Here is a 22,022-nt window from a genome sequence, read left to right as displayed (position 1 = left end):
AATAAAATATTGAATAAAGCTTCCAATAATAATAATAAATAATAACATAATCCAAACCCAATGTGAACATTTATTTGACAAGGTAGTAGTATAAAGTGTTTTTGTTAAAGAGTTTGATGAATTTCATTCTTTTTAGATGATTGATTATCTTTAACTAAATAATAGGTTGTCACTAGTCATCATTCGAAGATATAAAGATATTAAGGCACATTTAATACGTTTTCATAAAGATGAGATTTAATTTGAAGTCATAGAACACTTTTCTACTCATTCTACTAAGTATTCTATAAATATCCGTATACGCTATGATTGAGATGATTTGATTCATTTATTTCCAATTCGAACCAATAGAGAAATTATCAACATAGGGTTGTGGAGATTACTAAGTCATTGATTGAGATCTTGAACCAATTGATATGAGACCACGATTGAAAACCTGAAAGCACCCTTCAGCAGTGCGCACCCACTCACTAGTCCCACAATAGGACGAAACGGCCGTCCAGTGCTTCCAGGTTTCCAATCGGTTCAAGATCTCAATCAATAGAGAAATAATTTGACATTCAAATAAGAATAAAAATAAGTCTGAATAAATATATTGATAAACAAAATGGGAAAAGATTTCATAGGATAGTGCTACTAACAAAAGATAAAAATACTCTCAGTTGCAAATATTTAGAAGCAAATTCATTTTGTGTTTGTATAGAAAGCTAAGTAGAGTTACTATAATCAAGAATTTACTAATTATTCATCTGGTGTTATTGTATGCTAATGAATCAACACTTATAATCATAAAATGATAATATATTCACAATATATATCTATGTATATAGGTAAAATCCAGCTGTTTCGCTGCTTGGTGTGAATACCTTCTTCCGAGGATAGATTAATTATTATGATGTATCCTTATTATAAACAATCTAACCACTGCTTATTTTACTTGGTAGCAATAAGCCAGACCTTGTTAATAGTATTTACCTAAGTAGTATTCAAAATCTAGTTTCTATAATCTGGATTGTTATTTTACTTTACCTGTCGTTTAGAATGTGCTGTCAAACGGTGCATTTCGATGTTGACCAGTTATTGGAAACTACGGAAATTATTAGTATATCAATATATCAATATATATATATATATATATATATATATATATATATACAACCTCCATTTGAATGTGTTCAAAACAAATTATTCTTTCATTTTCCGAAATAGGGAATCATTCATGCTGAAAATATCAATTATCATACTCTTCATTTGATATTGTCCGATAGCTTAGGTAACATAAAACAGTAGCCGTAATCTATTTAGCTTATATTCTGAGGTATATTTTACTACAAAAAGGAATTTTTTCAGGTCTGTTTTATACTATAAATGTATGCGCGCGAGCGCTTAACCTCTAGACCAATGAGCCAGTCGGCATTCGACGGTGTTAATGTCTAACTTCAACTAGTCCACGAAATTGAGCGACACATACACCATTGTCATCAGTGAGGTACAATCTTACAACAGACCTAGGTTTTCCATTTTGGCCCAGATTCAAATGATTCATGATCTCAACTATTAAAATTACTATTATGTCCACAAAACCCCTTCTAATAATAATAATAATATTGATATGTGAATATAACGTGTAATAAGAGTGGTGTTATCAAGGTAATTACGATAAACAAAAAAAGGGTTCATGTGAATTAGGAATGATGGATGTGAAAATTAAGATAGATTTAATCAAAAATGAAGGGGATAAGAGGTTCATAATATTCAGTTTAGGTATCCGGTAATTCAGTCGTAGGTCAGGGTAAACATAGAGGCTGGAGATACCTTTTATGGATACATAAGTTTGCTTTTCAGGAGTTGATCCAGATGGCTTCGGCTATGTAGTGTAACCGTAATCTAGCTCCTTGAGGTAAATATTTTTTTGGAATTTGATGTAAGACAGAGAAAGCTTCATCGATTTTGATATAATGTTCACTATCTACCAAGTGAGGATAAGATAGTGCTGCTGATCGATTTAGTGACTTATTTTCCTAACCATGCTAGTATATGCTCCCAAACACGCAACGACAAAGCCCTCTAAGTACGGCCTATGTAGCTAGCTCCACAGGAGCAGTTGAATTAGTACACACACATGGAGGAGCCCATCATAGGTAACCTATCCTTGATTTGTTGTATGAGTACTGATTTAGTTGAGAAAGGTATATGTAACTTGTCAGTGTGAAACATCCTTTCAACAGATCTTTTTGAGTTGACGTGTTAAAATATCACCCACTATATCCCCATTGAAGTTTAGTCTAAGATATAAGGTTTTATTTTTACTGACTGAGTCACAATTAATTAATTCATACATTTTTAAGAAAATACTAATATACTAATACCAATATTTGTTTCCTATGATAATTGTGAAAATGACAAACAATCACCAGTGATATATCAGTCACCATTTAACAATCTCTACCAAAATTTTAATTTAATGTCAATGATAAATTGAAAAATACTTTTGATTACATGCTAATCTTTATTCTAAATTCTCTATGTCTTAATATACTACTTAAAAGAGAGAAACAAAATAAAAAAAAGGGATTATGTCAATTCGATTAAATTACAATGGGATGATAATTTGAGATAAATTGAAATACTCATAAGAAATATGTAATGAAATTTTAAAAAAAGGGATTCATGAATTGAAACATTTCAAAAAAATATATTGTTTTAAATAAATGGATTGTATGTTTCAAATGATTATAGGATTGATTAGTATCAGAAGGGATTTTGTGGAGATTGTAGTAATTTCAACTGTTGATATCATGAGTTGTACACTCCCTATTGGTCGATATTTGTTTCACTTGTTAAATATTGTGTAAATGTTGTTTTCTATTTTATGGTACGATGTGGTTTGTTTGTTTGGTATATAAATAGAGTATGTCTGAAATAAAATGATTCGTAACTCAGAGGCTGTGACTTGCGTTCTGGACTCAACTGGCTGGGCTAGACAGGGAAGCGGGACCAATCAGGACACTAGGGCGTCCACTATGTGTTTTCCGTGTCACTGTAATCGATCAATAAAACGCTGCTTATCTTAACGTGCAATCCACACGTTACAACAATACTACAAATCAATTGTCTGGTTTGTACTATCAAACTCAATGAGCCTTGACTACTGATAATTATTTTTGATCCAAAGTAAATTTCGTTGGTGAAATAAGATTATAGTGCTTGTGATAATTTAGTCTATTGGTTCTTAATAGTTTTGATTTCTGATTATCAGCTTAGACAGTCTTCAGGTTAGTCAGTGATAATAATAATGATCAATGGATTAACATTTTCCATTACTTTTCAGTGAGTTTTTTTTCAAATTAATGTAAGCGATTTTATCAGATACTGAATGTCAGGGAATTTTGAACTGTAGTGTAAAAAGTGCCACAAGACTTCTTTATTAAATAAAGTCAATATAATCTACTTTCAAAACACAAACCTAAATGTAAAACAAAATGGGAACATTATGGTGCTTAAATATCTGTAACTCATTTCTATTGGTAAATTGTTTGGCACCTTCAAACAGTTTAATAAAATATGTATCGTGTAGGGAAAAGTAGATGCCTCAGGATTTGAGTTACGTCATGCTAACGAGCGCCAATAAGTGTGAAATACAGCTTTAGGGCATTCTGTTAACTACATTTAACTACCTATTATCTGAAAACAATGCACGCGATATTAAATCAGTCTGACTAGTGTCCACATTACAACCTGATTGATAGAATGTAGTCAGTACTCAATCATTGTAAATATCTCAATCTCACAATAATCCATTCGTAAAGAAATGATTAGTGCTAACATTACAGACTTCAAAGCTAGATGATGCTAGTTTAAATAACAGTAATTATTAGTGAACTCAAGGATACAAAGTCCTCTTTTTAAATAATCTTAAATCTAATATTCCTGAAAGGTTATTTACTTTTCACCGATCAACAAAATATATTCAATTATTCAATTATTTTCTAATAGTTGAGATCATGAGTCAATTGAAGCTAGATCGCCATGAAAAATTTGGAAGCACTGGATGGCCATTTCGTCATATTGTGGCATTCCTCATCAATGCGCATCCACAATTTTCTTAAAAAATTGTTCTAGAAATTATTTGTAACTATTTCTATTGGGATTTAAAGTCGTGGTCGTAAGTCCGCACTGCTGAGGAGTCTCACAATAGGACGAAACTGCCATCGAGTTCTTCCAAGTTTTCCATGGTGGTCTAGCTTTAATTGACTCATAATCTCAACTTTTGAAATCACTTCAATCTTCAGAAAACCCCTCTTAATACTAATTATTTTTCAATGATATCATTTTATGATTCAAATGAAAAACTAAATATGATAACCGGAAATTAACATTGTATTCATTTAATAAATTCTATTGTTTGATTATACAATCAATGATTATATAATTCATTATGAACTGTCAGAAAAGACAATAACAAACAGTTTGGAATTCGTGTTCTCATTCATTATTTCTAATCATTTAGAAATTAAACTTTAATTATTCAACTTAAGGTCATTTAATTAAATAACCTATAATCTTTATAAAACACAATGATTAAACATCTTAATGACATATTAAATTATGATTGATTTAATTTTAATGAAAGCTGAGTAAACACAGATGTAAATTAATTCACTTGGTATTGTTTTACTTGAATCTTCCTATTGATGTTTAGGACTGAAATTGATCTGTCTCTTATTGACATGTGTGCATTCTCTGCCTATTGCCTCGATGTCGCCTTAATTTACAAGCATTATAAGCAATGATGGATAGTGGCTAGCAGTGGAATCCAGGATGCGCGTTTCGTCCCATTTGGGACTCGTCAGCTGGAAGTGAATTAAACTTCACCCCATTTCACAAGCAAGTGGCTATCAAGAATCAGTAGCTAAGTGGATAACGTGATAGAGTTTGAAGCGAACGGTACTGGGTTTGAGTCCTAGAGTGAACACCAACTCTGGCATGCAGGCACATCCAGCTGACGAGTCCCAAATAGGACGAAACATGCGTCCTGGATTCCACTGCCAACCACTATCCATCCTTGCTTACAGATGTAGATTGTTTTGTAATTATTTTACCATAGTTGATTGTAATTCATTTGTTTATGAATCAAAATCTAAAAGTAGTTCGATCTTGAAGTGTATTGGAAGACTCTTATAAACGAATTAAATAAAGTCAACAGATATAATTACTTGCCAATCTCCTTTCCGCCCTCTCTCCTCGATATGTGTATATAATACATCCAGCTTTACTTTGGTTACTATACGCTTTAAAAATTAAAACCACACATTATTGAGATGCACCAACATCTCTATTTATTTAGTAATTATTTGTTTAGTTATTTCTTATAATCATTATATGAAACATTAGTTAATTATACCAGAAATTAATTATGTGGAAGCATAATTCAATAGCTTGTTTATGATGAAATTAGATAGTTTTATTTTCACTGCTTAGTTTGAATAATGATTATGCAATATTATTGTTTGTTCATCTTAGGTATCATCTAATAGAATAAAATATATTTCAATAGGACAATGAGAAGATGGAGTTGGTCTGAAAAATGTGATGTGTTTGCGCCAAACATTTCGAACAATCTGGTCACGCATATATGAAAATTAATAAAGGTCAATTAAATGAAAGCTCAAGTCAAAAAGGTAACAAACGGAAGAGAGACAATTTTACATCGTATAGAAAGAATAAGAAATTGTCGCATTATCCTAGGCTATAGATTGACTTAAGGATTAACATGGTAGATTCAAGGTTACAACAAATTGTTTTTGTACACATAAGGGGCTTCAAAACAAATTAGTGTCAAATGATCCGATCAACGTGGGAGATAGAAAACCATGTTCATTGATAGCGAAACATATAATTGAAACGGGGCACAAAATTGACATTAATACAGCTTTTAAAACGTTGTATAGAAATTGTCAAGGTCGAATTCTCAAGTTTATTGAATCCTTGGCAATTCGTAAATTTAACCCCCATTATGTGTACAACAACAATTCATCGTTACCTTGAATTTAGCCTGGTAATCCTTAAATCAATCTATGGCCTAGGATAACGCGACAATTTCCTATTCTTTTCATAAGATGTAAAATTGTTTCACTCAACTTTGTTATCTTTTACTTGAACTTTCATGTAACTGACCTTTATTAAGTTTCATATAAAAAGCCCTGACAAGTATATGTGTGAGGAGTCCCATACTAGGACGAAACGGCCATCCAGTGCTTCCAGATTTTCTATGATGGTATAGCTTCAATTAACTCATGATTTCAACTATTGAAATTTCTGAAAATCTCCACAAAACCCCTTCCGACATGTGTGATCAGATTGTTCGAAATGTAATTTGTGATACTGACTACTTAAATGACTAATTTCCACATTCACTAATAAACTAATTTGACATATTCTACATAGAACTATTGGTGATGTACTCATGTGACACTAGTAACTTAATAGTTATAGAATTGTGGTAAAACTCATTAATTTTGAAATCATACAATAGATTTCTACTTTGAATCTCTTCATATTTATGGTGGATTTATGGTGTAAGATAGATACACATAACCAAAGATTATCTATGGCAATAAGATCACTATGATAACTTTAACTAGGCAGTCTGTAAATGCTACTGATTAGCAACAATCTTATTAATTAGGAAATATATCACTTCCTAATTTATAAGCGTTTTAAATCAAACTACATCGATTAATCGATAGCGAGATACCATATATGTATATATACATATTTGTATATATACAGAGAAAGTTAATTAAGTCATTGTGCCATAACAGTTTTAATTGTACTAAATTAAAGAAACGTATAATAATAAAAGAAATTACCTACCGACATGCTGTTTTAATGATTGTCTCAAGTGGTTTACGCCAATGTTGCATATTCGATTTTCTTGAAGGATCCATAACAATTCCATTATCACTAGCTAAATGTTCAACATCTTCATATTCTGGCAGTAATCTGATATTTTTTACATTAATGTGGACACTAATCCCAGAAGGATATGCCTAATAAAATAGAAAATGAATTGAATAAATGGTTGATTTTATTTCTATATACTTTATTTTCGCACATTTACAAACATACAAAATACAATTCAGTATGAATGAAAATAAAGTTAAATAATTTCGACATTCTTAGTAACAATGCTGAAAACAACGTGGAACTATTGGTAGATCCTCATTTTGTAGTTTCTGAAACCTGTATGTAAAACCATTCTTCAACTATAAACAAAACAATCCTTACTCTGCCATAGCAGAGTTAATAGGGTTAGAAATACTTAATGAAATCAGTAACACCACTTAGATTATCAATCTGCCCTGTCATCCTCTAAGCTCTACAATTATCACAATTGTCTGTGAAATAATGTGAAAGAAATGGTTGTTCAAGTCGTTTATGATTGTCATGTGTATACCTTTTATTTGGTTATTAAAACAGGTCGTCTTATTTATATCCTAAATTCAAGTACTTGTAAATCGGTAAATTTGACACTAAATCTCATCTACTTTCTAGACTTCCTAAGAAATATTTTTTACATATCAAAAGGACTTTGTGGATATTATAGTAATTTCAATGGTTGAGATCATGAGGAGTCCCACATTAGGATGAAATGGCTGTCCAGTGCTTCCAGGTTTTCCATGGTGGTCTAGCTTCAATTGACTCATGATCTCAACCATTGAAACAGTTTTTTGTCATAACTACTATTTAAGTATTTAACCTAATTTTTAGAAGAAAGTACTTTCAAAACAACCTCTGAATAAATATATTTTAGTATTAATATGTACATTTGACGTTTTATCTGAAAGCGATTGCATCACTTATATTTAGATTTATAAGAAAACCGTTACATGGAGTTATATTCAATTCATTATGTCCTTAACTATACAATACCGCGAAATATGATTGCCAAATTTAAATAATCTGACTTATACGATCAAACTAATGACGCATACACCAGTACGAGCAGCCCAAAGTGTCGATTGGTCCTTTCTCCGTCTAGCTCTGCCTGTTAAGTCCAAAACACCAACCTCAGCTGCTGCGATACAAATAATAAATTTCAAACATACTTGATTTATGTACACGCAAAATCAGACCATATTACACCACAAAATAGAAAGTAACATCTGAACAACATCAAACGAAAAGTGGTTGTGAGTATAAAAACTGTGACCAATAGATTGAGAATAAATTAAGAATAGTAAATTATATAACAGTAACCAATAAGTCAATTAAGAGCTTATAATAAGAGGAATATAAACATGTATAGTTCTGTCACTTAACGATTATACAATAGAAATATATATATAGTATTTGTCCACAAAGAGATCCCAACAGTTACCATTCATTATTCCCGTCGGGATATAACACATTGGATGCATAATGATGAAGAAGTAAAAACCATCTAGTGATTTATACATTGTTAAAGGGGAAAAATGAAATATGTTATAACGGCAGTATACATTATAGTGGCTGGTTCTATGTCGAGCCCACATACCTTATTCTAGCTTCTGGACAGGTCAATTTATCCATTTTTCTTGAGTCATATTTTGACTTTGTTACTTATTTACTTATCAACCTTGACTGTTTTTATATGAGTGTTTGTGTAAACAATTCTTATTCTATTGATCACATGTCTGTAACTTATTTTTGTGTGATTATAAATATCGTCTAACGCTTGATTAAATGGAGTTGATTCACACGCCTTCTCCACTGCGCGTCATTTTGTTTCGTTTCGCTGTTCATTGTTCGCTTAATTTGCTGCGATTCTCTGATTATCTGATCTGATCAACGAGTGTAAAAAATATGACTCAAGAAGAATATATAAATTGGCCTGTCCAGAAGCTGGAATAAGCTATGTGCGCTCGACAAAAGACCAGCCATTACAACATGATTAACCAGGTTTTTTTATATGATGAAAATTGTAACTTAACCGGAAGCAAAACTAAAACCATTCATTTTCTTAAACACAAAAAAAGAAAAAGGAATGGTTTATATTAATTCACCAGTCAATGAAAAAACAAGAGAAATAAATATCCCAACTATTGACGAAACTTTTGAAAAATTGGAAACAGTGGTTTCTATAGATCACTATATTACAATCAAACAAATTTGAGTTAATAATCAAATATAATGTAATATCTCTTTTGGATGTTTATTTCAACAATATTATATATCAGTATGGGTTTTTGTGGATATGATAGTAATTTTAATAGTGGAGATCATGAGTTAATTAAAGCTGGAGTACCATGGAAAAACTGGAAGAAACGGACGTTCATTTCTTTTTAGTGTGGGCCTCCTCAGCAGAACGCATCTATGATCCTGCTTTGCGAAGTTCAAACTCAGGATCTATCAGTCTCGTTCGCGAACACTTAACCACTAGACCACCGAGACGGCCGGTATCCAATGTTTAACTTCAACTAATCCACAAAATTGAGTGACACATCCACAAATGTCTTTATTGAGTTACTATCTCACAACAGACCCGGGTAAACTCCACTGGTTACTGCTTCTCACTAGAACTCCAGGAAATATCTCTTGAAGCCGGTCCTTAGTGAGCATATGTTGAAATATATATTTATATATTCAGTGAACATCAAAGGCAATATTTAATATTTAATAAGTTTATCTTTCTGATTGAATAAACTTTGCCTGTTTTTTTTATCCTACTGCATCCAACTCTTTGTTATTATTATTATGGTTATTTGTTGTTGATATTTGATTTAATTAACATTTTTGTTTGTTTGTTTTCTTTTCTACATAAAGTATCAACAACAACAAAAATATAAAACCAGAAATGATAATTTCAATATCGTAGTTGATTGGCACACGTTAAATAAGCATTCATTGCCTACCATTACTATTATTACTATTGTTGTCATGCTTTTCTATATTACTTTTTATACTTATATCTAATTCTTAACTTTCTATTCACCTTTTTCTTTCGTTTCTTCTCTTTTTTTTCTTGTTTCATTACTCTAAACTTTAAAATATTGAAATATTATTTGAAAAAAAAAGAAAATAGAAGGGTGATTTTGTGGTTTGGTTTGCTTATGTATTACAGTTAGTGATGATGCTTTTCTATTTTGAATAGTGAGAAATAGATTATCAATTGCTTTCAGTTTATTTCTCTTGCTGGTTTACTGTCCTTATAATAACAATAATAGTAATAATAATAATAATAGTGATTTCACTCTATTTTTGATTCATTAAAATTCCAATTTTTCAGTAATGGTATTTATTATTATTCAAACTGACATCAAAGAATTATTACCTCTGTATTTGTGTATGTAAGTAAGTACAATAACCTATTTATGCATATGCTTAATGGGTTATACATAGTGAATTATTGAAATTCTATTAATAAAGAGTATATTATATAATAGGGAAACTTCTGACTAAAATTATAAGAATTAAGAAGTGATAATCAATATTGTTAAGTGTATAACCGTCTGTTGAATAATTTTACAAGTTATATAGAATCGTCTAATTCATTAATAAATAGTTTGGTTACTTTTATTGTGTAATGAATAAAATCTAAATGAAATTTCATGATTTTTAATTTCACTGGTTGAGATCATGAGTCATTTGAAGCTAGACCACCATGGAAAACCTGGAAGCACAAGGCGGCTATTTCGTCATGTTGTGAGACTCCTGGGCAGTGCGTATACACGATCTCTCCTCGCGAGATTTGAACCCATGACATATCACTGTCGCACACAAGCGCTTACCCTCTAGACTACTGAGACGGCCGGCATCCAACGGTGTTAATGTCTAACTTCAACTAATCCACGAAATTGAGCGACACATACACCATTGTCATCAGTGAGCTACTATCTCACAACAGACCCGGTTGTATATTTAAATATTGATTATGGTATCTTTTTATTAGTAAAATTATGTTAGTAGAAGTTTTTTACCAACGGGGTTCTTATTCATTCACTTATTTTTCTCTATGAAAACATTTAATATTACATTTGGTATCGTTTTACTTGTAACGTCCCATTGTTATTTAGGACTGCAATTGATCAGTCTCATGTTGGCATAAGTGCATCCTGTGCGGATCGCCTCGATAAAGCTTCAAGTCACAAGCCTTATAAGCAAAGATGGATAGTGGCTAGCAGTGGAATTCATGATGCGCGTTTCGTGATGCATGTACATGCATCCCAGAGTTGATGTTCACTCCCGGGCTTGGAACCAGTATCGTTCGCTTCAAACTCCATTGCGTTGTCTACTTAGCTACTGAGTGAACATCAACTCTGGGATGCAGGCACATCCAGCTGACGAGTCTCAAACAGGACAAAAAGCGCGTCCTGGATTCCACCGCTAGTCACTATTCATCTTTATTTAATGTTACAGTCAATGCATCATTGTATACGTTAGATTTATGATGTTGGTTGTGTAAAAATCGATTTGTCCAGTTTCAGATATATACATATGGTTGCGCATTTGGCTCTAAATAATTATGGAAAACTGATTTAAAGTTTATGTGATATAGTTAACCTGATCTCTTTGGACAACATGGCAGTATAAAATCGAATACAAAATCTATTTAGGATACATGCAATTCATGTTTGCATAGCAATATATCAACAATAGTAAGGAAATTTGATCTTATGAACACAGCATAGTTAACGGATATCGATTAAATCACTAAATGAGTCTGTAACTCATTTCATGTATCTTAGCATTTAATACAGCAAATTAATATACAGAAATATACTAGCAAACACAGGATATTGAAATCGTGCATTAGAATAACTGAAATAAGACTAGTAGTATTAACAAGGGCATAAATATAGTTCATAAAGTTAGAATAATCCATCCATCATATATTTTATCTGATTTTATATTTACTCAAAATAGAATGAATTTACACAGACGTGTTTTAAAAACAGTGGCCTTACACATTTGTTATCAGAGGCTCCAATTTTAAAAGTTCCATGTCAAACACTTTTAAGATTGATGAACTATCAAACATTTAACCTCAATGAAAAGTATTCGGATACATTTCACTATAAACAATCTTAATCAAAGTCATAATTATTGGCGTAGAATCTCTTTTTTGTCTATTTCATTGGGTTGTATTTTGAAAATGTCATAGACGTTAATTTCGGAGAATAAAACTATCTGATAAAAGTTAATAGATGAACCCTTAATAGATCCCATATGAAATAATGGATATATTCAAATTAATCATTAACAATTCATATTTTATCAGAACGACAGATTCAAGGAATAGATAAAAGTTTTTCAAAGGTATTTCATCTAGTTGGCATTTGTGTATTTTAACATAACCTAATGCTATATGATAATTTTGTTTGTTTTATAACAGTCATATTTCAAATAATTGAAGTCATGAGTCAATTGAAGCTAGACCACCATGGAAAACCTGGAAGCACTGGACGGCCGCTTTTTCCTGGTATGGGACTCCTCAGTAGTGCGCATCCACGTTCGCACTCTCTCCACGAGATTCGAACCAAGGACCTATAAGTCTCGCGCGCGAGCGCCTAACCATTAGACCACTGAGCCGGCATCCAACGGTGTTAATGTCCTGGAGTTCTAGCGGGAAGCCGTGACCATTGGCGTTCAACCGGGTCTGTTGTGAGATATCAGCACACTGAAGACAATGGTGTATGGTGGCTCAATTTCGTCGATTAGTCTAAGTCATACATTAACACCGTTGGATGCCTACCGGCTCAGTGGTCTAGTGGTTAAGCGCTCGCGCGCGAGACTGTTAGGTCTTGGGCTCGAATCTCGCCATGCGAAATCGTGAGTGCGTACCGCTGAGGAGTCTCATACTAGGACGAAACGGCCGTCCAGTGATTCCAGGTTTTCCATGGTGGTCTAGCTTCAATTGACTCATGATTTCAACTATTGAAATGACTAAAATCTCCACAAAACCCCTTCTGATAACAGCCATATTTTAAAGTTGATTTATTTATAACTGGAATAATGTTACTGTTATTTTAATAAGTTATTTTGACTAGTTTGTCCCAAGAAGGATGGAATCTGTGTTTATATACTCCCAGTAACCACTGAGAAAACTTCAGTGAACATTTACGTTTTAAAAGAGAACAAATCAAAAATAAATTTAACTGACTACTGCAAAAATTAAAGAAAGAAACACTTCAGATATTGAATATGATATTGTCAACAGTCGTATCCAGGACTAGTATTTCATCCTATTCATGATTTTTTTACTAAGCGAACCTGGATTTCAGTGTGTACACCCACATTGGGACTTGAACCTAGTGCGGTTCTCCTCAAAGACTCAATGTGTTGTCAACCTAGATGCTTAGTCCAGATACTAACAATGGATAAACTCATACCTCATACTAATAGTTATATTTATGTTATCGATAGGTTTTAGTAGTATCAGAAGAAAGCAAGCACCACTTACCTTTGTCAGCAATCTTATAAAGCAATGGTATTTGTTGATTATTATTTTACAAGTGTTTTATGTTGACTAGTAATACTGTACATATAGGACTATATATTTCAAAACCATAGGTAAAGTTAATAATTATATACATTATCAGGCAACTCAATCTCTTAGTTTCACTATGGATTGCAATAACTTCTTTCAGGCTATACCATATTTATTTCGTTTTTGATCTTTATTATGTCAAATTATTTTCCCTTATTCATCACATTATGAAATCCTCCTATGATTTTATTAAAATGTTTTACTTTATCTGTATATTATTGCAACCTGTGATCAAATCCTGTTCTCATTTAAAGTGACTTCCATCTATCTTGTTGACTAATCTTGATGTCAAGCGAAATCCAGAAAATAAGTTTCATCCTGTTAGAGATTTGTCAGCTAAACATATTTGGTGTTCTGTGTTTATATACCTAATTGTGAACCTTTCGACTAAAATTTCGACCTGTTATCTATCAAGTTAATGAATCCAGTATACTATTTACTGATTCAACAATTTTAATATTGGTTAGATGTCAGTGTTTACATTTTCCCGTTGTTAGTATTCACGACAGTTTTTTGATCAAACTATTTTTCCAAGTCACAAGGGGAAAACACAAAATATTATGAATGATACTTCAAAATTTCATGCTGAAGATTATAAACTCATGCCTCGAAAAGTAACCGTTTTAGCAGTTTGAATGTTAGGACCCGAGTTATACCCAGTAGATTAATTATTGCTTGATATGATGCAAAGAAAAGTCAATTTTCTAGTGAATTACTCATTATGAGTTTTATTCAACATAAAATCCGTTTTGATTCAATGTGATGGTCATTCAGTGGATTATTTGATTGTTTTTCCAGTATGATACTTTCTTCTGTATAATATACGATAATCTTGTATTCCATTGACATGAACTATGATCAGTAAGTGAATTATTATAACTGAGTATGTGATCTAATCCTAATTATTAATCAAAATGTGTGTTCAATCAATATATAAACCAGTGTATTTTAGACTATATTAGATTCGTCGTTGTCATAGTGTTTGGAGCTAATAAATCTTCACTTATACCAGTCTTGTGTTCTTACTTTCGCATTGCGGGAATTGCCGTGGTCCCTTGTTCCGAGTATAAGTGATCAGACCTTTTGTTTTTCCGGCACAAAATTGAATCAATTAACTTCCAAAAATTTCAGCCAGCTAAGATATATCATGAAATTTGTTTGACCACACACTATTCTATTGTACTTATATTTATGTGAACATCATATAGAATTAACGCATTACAAGGTTTTATTCATAACAAATAACTAAAAAACTATCGTCCAAATTTGACCGAATAGTTTCCCAGTATTTAGGCGCTGAGTTAGTATGAGACAGTAAAGGGGAAGAATGTATTTTTAAAATATTTCTTTGAAAAAGCTTTGACCAGATTGCCTGGGAGAACGTTGAATTGACTTCAAATTCATTCGTTGAGATTTTACAAATATGTTCTTCCTCTTTATTGATAACAGTTTCATTTACTGAAATGATCAAATGAAATATTTAATAAGATTGTCATTTAGTTAAACATGACCTGTTCATTCCAACTTAATAACTAAGCATAAGTGTAATATACATAAGCTATATTAATTAGTTGACAGTTTATTGGTTTCTAAAATAAATATATGTGTTATATGATACAGTTTTTAAGGTAGGCTATTTTCATTTTAATCACAGTGGGTATGGTGTAAAATAAGTTATTTAATGAAATTGATTTGTTTCATCATAATTGTAAAGCAAAGATTCCATACGCACTAGTATTGTGTAATAATTAATAGTTGGATTAACATAGGGGGATCCATACCAAGGTTGGATTTAATAGTTTCAAATAAATTAAGCATTGGGTAGAGAGTTAATAACAAATACCTGAATGTCGGATATTTAGTTACTATGAAGAAGTGACTTACATTAAGTCACGAAATATTAGAAATGTGAATTCTATACTTATTGAGATGTAACAATAGTATATTTATGATTATCTAATGGGTCATCTGTAAATGTTCATTTCAAATTATTGAACAAAAAACATTTTATTTAACATAGTAACCTTGTCTTTATTCACTTGAAGTAGTGGGTATCGTCATCTGAATGTAACTGTATCAATTTACTAAAATGTTCACAACTGGATGTAAAACTAAGGAGACATCTATTTTTATGCACAGTAACAGGTGAGAAAATAAAGCAGTTTATAAGCTATCGGCAATTCTTTTTTAAATCTTATTAAAACACAGTAAGGAGTTCAGATAAATGATTCGCCGGTTCGATGAATTTGTTGAAACAATTATTAATACAAATATTCTTTATTTTTAAATACGCAAACGATATTGGCTAGCAGTGGAATCCAGAATGCACATCTCGTTCAATTTGGGACTCTTCATCTGTATGTACCTGCATCTTAGAGTTGATGTTCACTCTGGGGCTCGAACCTGTTCACTTCAAATGCCATTACGTTATCCACTTAGATACTGAGTCCTAATAGATACTTACTTGTCCAATTCACTTGCTATTGTTTACTTGAATGTAATGTCAAGGCAATACACACAGTATGCACATATACCAATAAAAAACTGATCAATTTCAAATTGTTTCATTCATAATATTAATTTTGTTTGACTTTTAAACTACTGAATTTATGATTTTAAAAAAAGAGACAAATATTCATGAAATATTGATTTATGACACGGAAACTCTTCTCGAGAAAAAAGAAAGAAAAAAGAACACTAGCAAACATTCAAGTTCTAATATGAATGGGAATTCTAACTTTATTTATCATGATTAGACCATTATGACAGAAGTCAATTAAATCCCTAAATATACTTTGAGATTCTTAGTTTTAAGTACCTGAATTAAAACAAATACGAAAAAGCTTTAATTAAAATTTTCAATGTATGTGATAAACAGCTAATGTTGCAAATTTATGTAATAAAAATTGTAAAAAAATATATTATAAGAGGTTTTCGTGAATATTACAGTAATTCCAAAAGTTGAGATAATGAATCAGTTGAAGGTAGACAACCATAGAAAACCTGAAAGCACTGAACGGCCGTTCCATCCTCTTGTGGGACTCCGCAACAATGCGCATCCACGATTCCACTTCACGAAATTCAAGCCCAGGATCTATCAGTGCGTTGCGCGAACACTTAACCACTAGAATACTGAGACGGCCGGCATCCAACAGTGTTAATATTTAACTTCAACTAATGCACGGAGTTGCACCACCATCCACCATTGTTATCAATGAGTTACTATCTCAAAACAGACCCGGTTGAAATCTACTGGTCACGGTTTCTCACTAAAACTCCAGGATATTCCTCTTGAAGCCAGTCCCTAAAGAGCATATGTTGATTCTTATCAGAAGGGGGTTTTGCGAGAGATTGTAGTAATTTCAACAGTTGAGATCATGATTCAATTAAAGCTAAACGGCCATGAGAAACCTGGAAGCACTAGACGGCCGTTTCGTCCCATTGCGGGACTCCTCAGCAATCCGCATCCACGATCCCTCATGTTGAGGAGTCCCACGATAGGACAAAACGGCCATCCAGTGAAAATATCAATATTTTTTAAAATATAATTCACTTGGTAACAAATGTATTGCTTATATTATAGTGGAATAGTTTACATTTCTCACTTTCAAACAAAAAATAGTTAGTTTTGTTGTATGTAGGAAGTGCATTTGAAATTCCAAAGGGAATATAATATACTTATACTATAAAACTGTCATATGAGTTCACTTGATGTTGTTTACTTGTGACCTAAGGCCATATCCAGGCAGTTCGCACAGGATTCACATATACTAGTAAGAGACTGATCAATTGCAATCCTGAATAACAATGAGAAGATACAAGTAAACAACACTAAGTGAGTTGAAAACTTCCCTCCATTGCACAAGCAGGTGGCTATCACTACTCAGAAGCTAAATGGATAACGCCATAGCGTTTGAAGTGAACGGTACTGGTTTTCAGTCCCAGCTTGAACATCAACTCTAAGATGCAGGTACATACAGATGAAGAGTCCCAAATTGAACGAGATGTGCATTCTGGATTCCACTGCTAGCCAATATCGTTTGCGTATTTAAAAATAAAGAATATTTGTATTAATAATTGTTTCAACAAATTCATCGAACCGGCGAATCATTTATCTGAACTCCTTACTGTGTTTTAATAAGATTTAAAAAAGAATTGCCGATAGCTTATAAACTGCTTTATTTTCTCACCTGTTACTGTGCATAAAAATAGATGTCTCCTTAGTTTTACATCCAGTTGTGAACATTTTAGTAATGTGATTGAATTTAAACCCCCTTCACGTTAATGACGTCATCGGGATTATCTAGATTAAATCATACTTGTGTATCCAAAAGAGGTGCATTCAAACTTCCTGCATACAAGAGCCAACACTGGATAATCCTATAACTTTGCTGTAATATATTATATACACTTACCTCACTTATCTACATCACGTGATATTTCCCTAAACTATTTTCCACATTACAGTATCATAATCACTTGTAACGTTTTACAATAGTGCTTATTATTATCGAAATTAAACAACGTAAAAAACGGGTTGCTTATTTAGAATATTTGAACAGTTTAATGACAGGTACTTAATTTGACGGGATATGATAACATTATTTAATTCAATATATTTTCTTAATCAATTCCGACCACAGTCGGAAACATCGTAACTTATATATGAATATTTTGTTCTGTATTCTTTAGTACAATAATTATGGATTTCTAACTGTGAAGCCTAATGAAAACAATAGACCGATCAAATATTTCTTGATATTGGACTTAAATTACACTATTTACATCTGTATTTTGATTGAAAGATAATGTTAAGGTCACATCTAAATTCATTCAAGAGCTGTATAGTGTTATAACATAAGCACATTTAAGTTTAAAGAGATTAACAAGCCGATACAACATATTAAATAAAATGGTGATTATACTATCTGAATGTCTATGACGAAGGATTAGAAATATTTCAAGGTGATTAGTAACCAGCCAAACTCCAGTCTTTTGAAGTTTGCTGAATCCGTTGCTATCCGGCATGAAAAACCTGACTTATGTGTTCAAAAGGAAATGGTTATTAATTTTTCCTTATCTTGATGACAAATATTCCTTCATTGCATCCTAAATTTTTTAAAACTCTTTCTTGCATTTATTACATCATTGAGGTTTATTTTAACTATCTTCCAAATTACTAAACTTATTTGATCAACTGCGCTCTACTCATTTTATTCCTATCAACGTTTGCTCATTATGTAATCACTTATTTCTGGCCATTTGAACTGTTGTAGAATGTTCTTTCACATAAAGTGTATATTTACAATATTCAGTCTATTAAATTTATTTACACCCTTGCTATACTATACGAATATGTCTCCAATATAACTTCCGGTCAAACTCTTTCATGTAAGTAATTTAAACCCATTATGTAATTATGATGTTTAAATATCACAGGTTGTAATCAGCTGACGAGATTCAACGAATTAAAATGAATTCATGCTATACTGGTAGAATCTTTGATCTTGCTCTTTTCAAAATGATAAATGGAACTATGTGTATGAAGTTAGCTAAATTTAAGGATCACTTAGGAATAAGCTGATAAACAGTTCATAAAATTATTTTTTATTATCTTAATTGTTTGTTTATCTAGAAGATACAAGTGTTTATAAACAATTGCCTACGCAAAGTACTCCAGATCCGTTGGTCAGACTTTATTAGCAACAACCTACTGTGGGAAAGAGCAAAACAGCTCCCAGCAGATCAAGGGATCAGGAAGAATCGCCGAAAATGAATAAGACACACATTGAGAAAAGCACCCAACTACTTCACAAGGCAACCCTATCACTTGAAATCCTCGAGACTAAATGGACAAGTGCAAGTGCAAATGACACATTACTCCTTGAAATGGAGATAGACATGGAAAGAATGAATAACAATTGGATAGAACTAGAAAGGAAGGTCCTAGAGAGATTGTGTTGGAGAATACTAGTCAATGGCCTATGATCTATTGGGAGTAACAGACGAAAGTAAGTAATCGTTTGTTTAATGGGTCTTAATTATTACTAATTCATTGATACCACAACCAAAATATTGCTCAACTTAAACAAAAACTTGTCGTCTTATCCTCAATATCATGAATACCATTCCTTTCGACTGTATTCTTTTTTCTTTCTTTCTTTATGTATAGGAATAAACTACATTATTCAATCATTGTATTGAACACTTATAACTGTTTAATTACTACTGATAGTATATTTTTTTTTGGAAAAGAAAACGATTTTAAGAACATTTTCAGAATTTTATTTAATGCATTAAAAGAAATGAAAAAGATAAAAACAAACAAAAAATAAGGAAGACAGAACTCTAAGTCACTAAATTCTCATTTCATTTCTTTCTATTTGTTGACAATTAAAATTATCTGTGCATTACTTCTATAGTAGACGATCTCAAGAGAGCAATGAAAGGAATATACATTTATATATATATATATATAACGGTTGTATGTTTCTGTTTGTGTATTAAACGTCTCAAATGAACATCCTCTATTTTAAAAGCAGAAAATGAATAACTATTGATACAGAAATAATAATGGTTATGTAAATGCCAGTTTCAGTTTATGATAAGTTGGTAACATGAACGTTTGAATGTGATCCATATGTCTGGTTTTCTTTGAATGTGCACATATTTGTTGGCTTTTAAATGTAATGTATGTGTGTATGTATGATTATGTATGCATATATGCATGAATGAGCTTATATGTTTATTTAACCTATTACAGTAAATAATGCTTAAACATGCTTTCCAGTTATCATGATGGTGAAAATTGTGTATTGTTAAAAGAAATCAGAAGAGTTTAATGGTTTCCATGCATGAAGAATATAAGCTTTAATTTTATATTTGTGTGTTGGAAATGGAAAGTTTACTTTTCTTTAACATGAACCACTGAAAACATTCATCAAGTTTCTTTTTTATTACATGATAAAACTTTTGTTTATCATTAGTAGTAAATGACTTCCAATCATTATTGAATAAAATGACACGTGACATCCTGAAATCATATTACGTTTAACGGATTGCATATATGAGGAGAAACTGTTTGATGGATGAATTCAAAGTTAGAGGATTTAGGGTTTATGATGAAGACCCTAATGTTTACTAAGTGATACACTGAAACGATTTCAATGCAATCTGTTACTGATGAAGAATAATAAATTATCAATTGGTTGAAGGTTAATAATACGAAATATTTGGCAAACAAATTACGTCGAATATTCCTAAATGAATTAAAAACTGATACAAGGTGAAAAGTTTTTGTTTTAATGAGTATCTAACAGATAATTCATTTTTATATTGGTTACTTGAATCTTCCAATTAATGTTTAGAATTGCGAATGTTTGTAGGAGTAGGTTGAAAGAACCAAAACATGGTACAAATCCATGAAGTCACTGACAAGTGCACTGAGCCACGTTGGTGGGTGTAAACTGCTTGGTTAGCATCCTCAAGATGATAGCAAGCGATGGTTAGAGACCTTGAATGACATGGCTCTAAATCGTTTATAATGGCTCAGGTGTATCCACATGTTGTGTTCTCCCAGATTTTAACTTTCTGAATTCTTCATGTGCCTTTTTTTCTCTTTGCAAATTTATTCCACTGGATTATACTCGTTGAATAACATGTTCAAACCCTAATCTTTTCGATTACTGCCTATACTACAACTTTTCTACCACTGTTGGATTAGAATCGATAATTGTATCTCTGTGCTAATGTGGTATGGCAACTTGAACTGATGCACGTATTTACGAAGTTCTACGTTGACGCTGACTGACTTTACTGACTTAGGACGGCAAATGATCAGTCTCTTGTTGGCATATGTACATCATGCATCGATATTACCTTCAGTTACATACATTATAAGCTGAGATGATGATGGCTAGCAGTAGAATCCAGCTAGCCACCATCATCTCAGCTTACAGTCTAACAGATAACCTTAATTTTAATAAATTGACAAAAATAAATCATTTAAGTACTCTTATTAACTCCTCATCAGACTTTAATTATATGTAGAAATATTTATTTTAGATATTTAAAGTTATCCGAAATAAAATCACAGTACATACGTATGAATTAGCAAGTAATAGCAATAATGATTATTGTTATAACAGTCATACAAGATTTGCATAATTTTTAAAGTCTGGAGCTAGGGAAGTGTTTAGCATTAGCTAAATAAAGAGGAACGAATAGTTAATGAACTACGTAGATACTGTATCATGCAAGGCTGATATTAACAATAATAATGAGATAGGAATTAAAAAAGCACATAAATAATAATACTATGAATTCTCATATCTAACAAGGAGAAAATATGTCCATCATTTAGACTAGAAAAGTCAAATGAAGCGAAGGGGAATTTTGTGAAGATACGACTGATATGAAAATTTTAAGTGCTATGCAATGTTTCATCATTGAATATTAGTCGCTGCTTAGTATGTCCGATTATTAGCACGAT

General features: G+C 31.8%; 1 protein-coding gene across 1 annotated transcript in view; it reads right to left on the bottom strand.

Annotated features, from left to right (window-relative positions):
• Positions 1–22,022, bottom strand: part of MS3_00006174 (uncharacterized protein) — a gene marked incomplete at its 5' end in the record, with an annotated part of 262,766 nt that overhangs the window by 125,870 nt on the left and 114,874 nt on the right. The window contains one exon of the mRNA XM_051214293.1: positions 6,877–7,052. Coding sequence (XP_051067446.1) covers positions 6,877–7,052 — 176 coding nt within the window. The remainder of the gene's footprint in view (positions 1–6,876; positions 7,053–22,022) is intronic.

This window comes from Schistosoma haematobium, chromosome 2 (assembly GCF_000699445.3).
Source record: "Schistosoma haematobium chromosome 2, whole genome shotgun sequence".
Taxonomy (NCBI): Eukaryota; Metazoa; Platyhelminthes; class Trematoda; order Strigeidida; family Schistosomatidae; genus Schistosoma; species Schistosoma haematobium.
The sequence above is the reverse complement of the archived record's forward strand: the minus strand, read 5'-3'. Positions and strand labels throughout refer to the sequence as shown.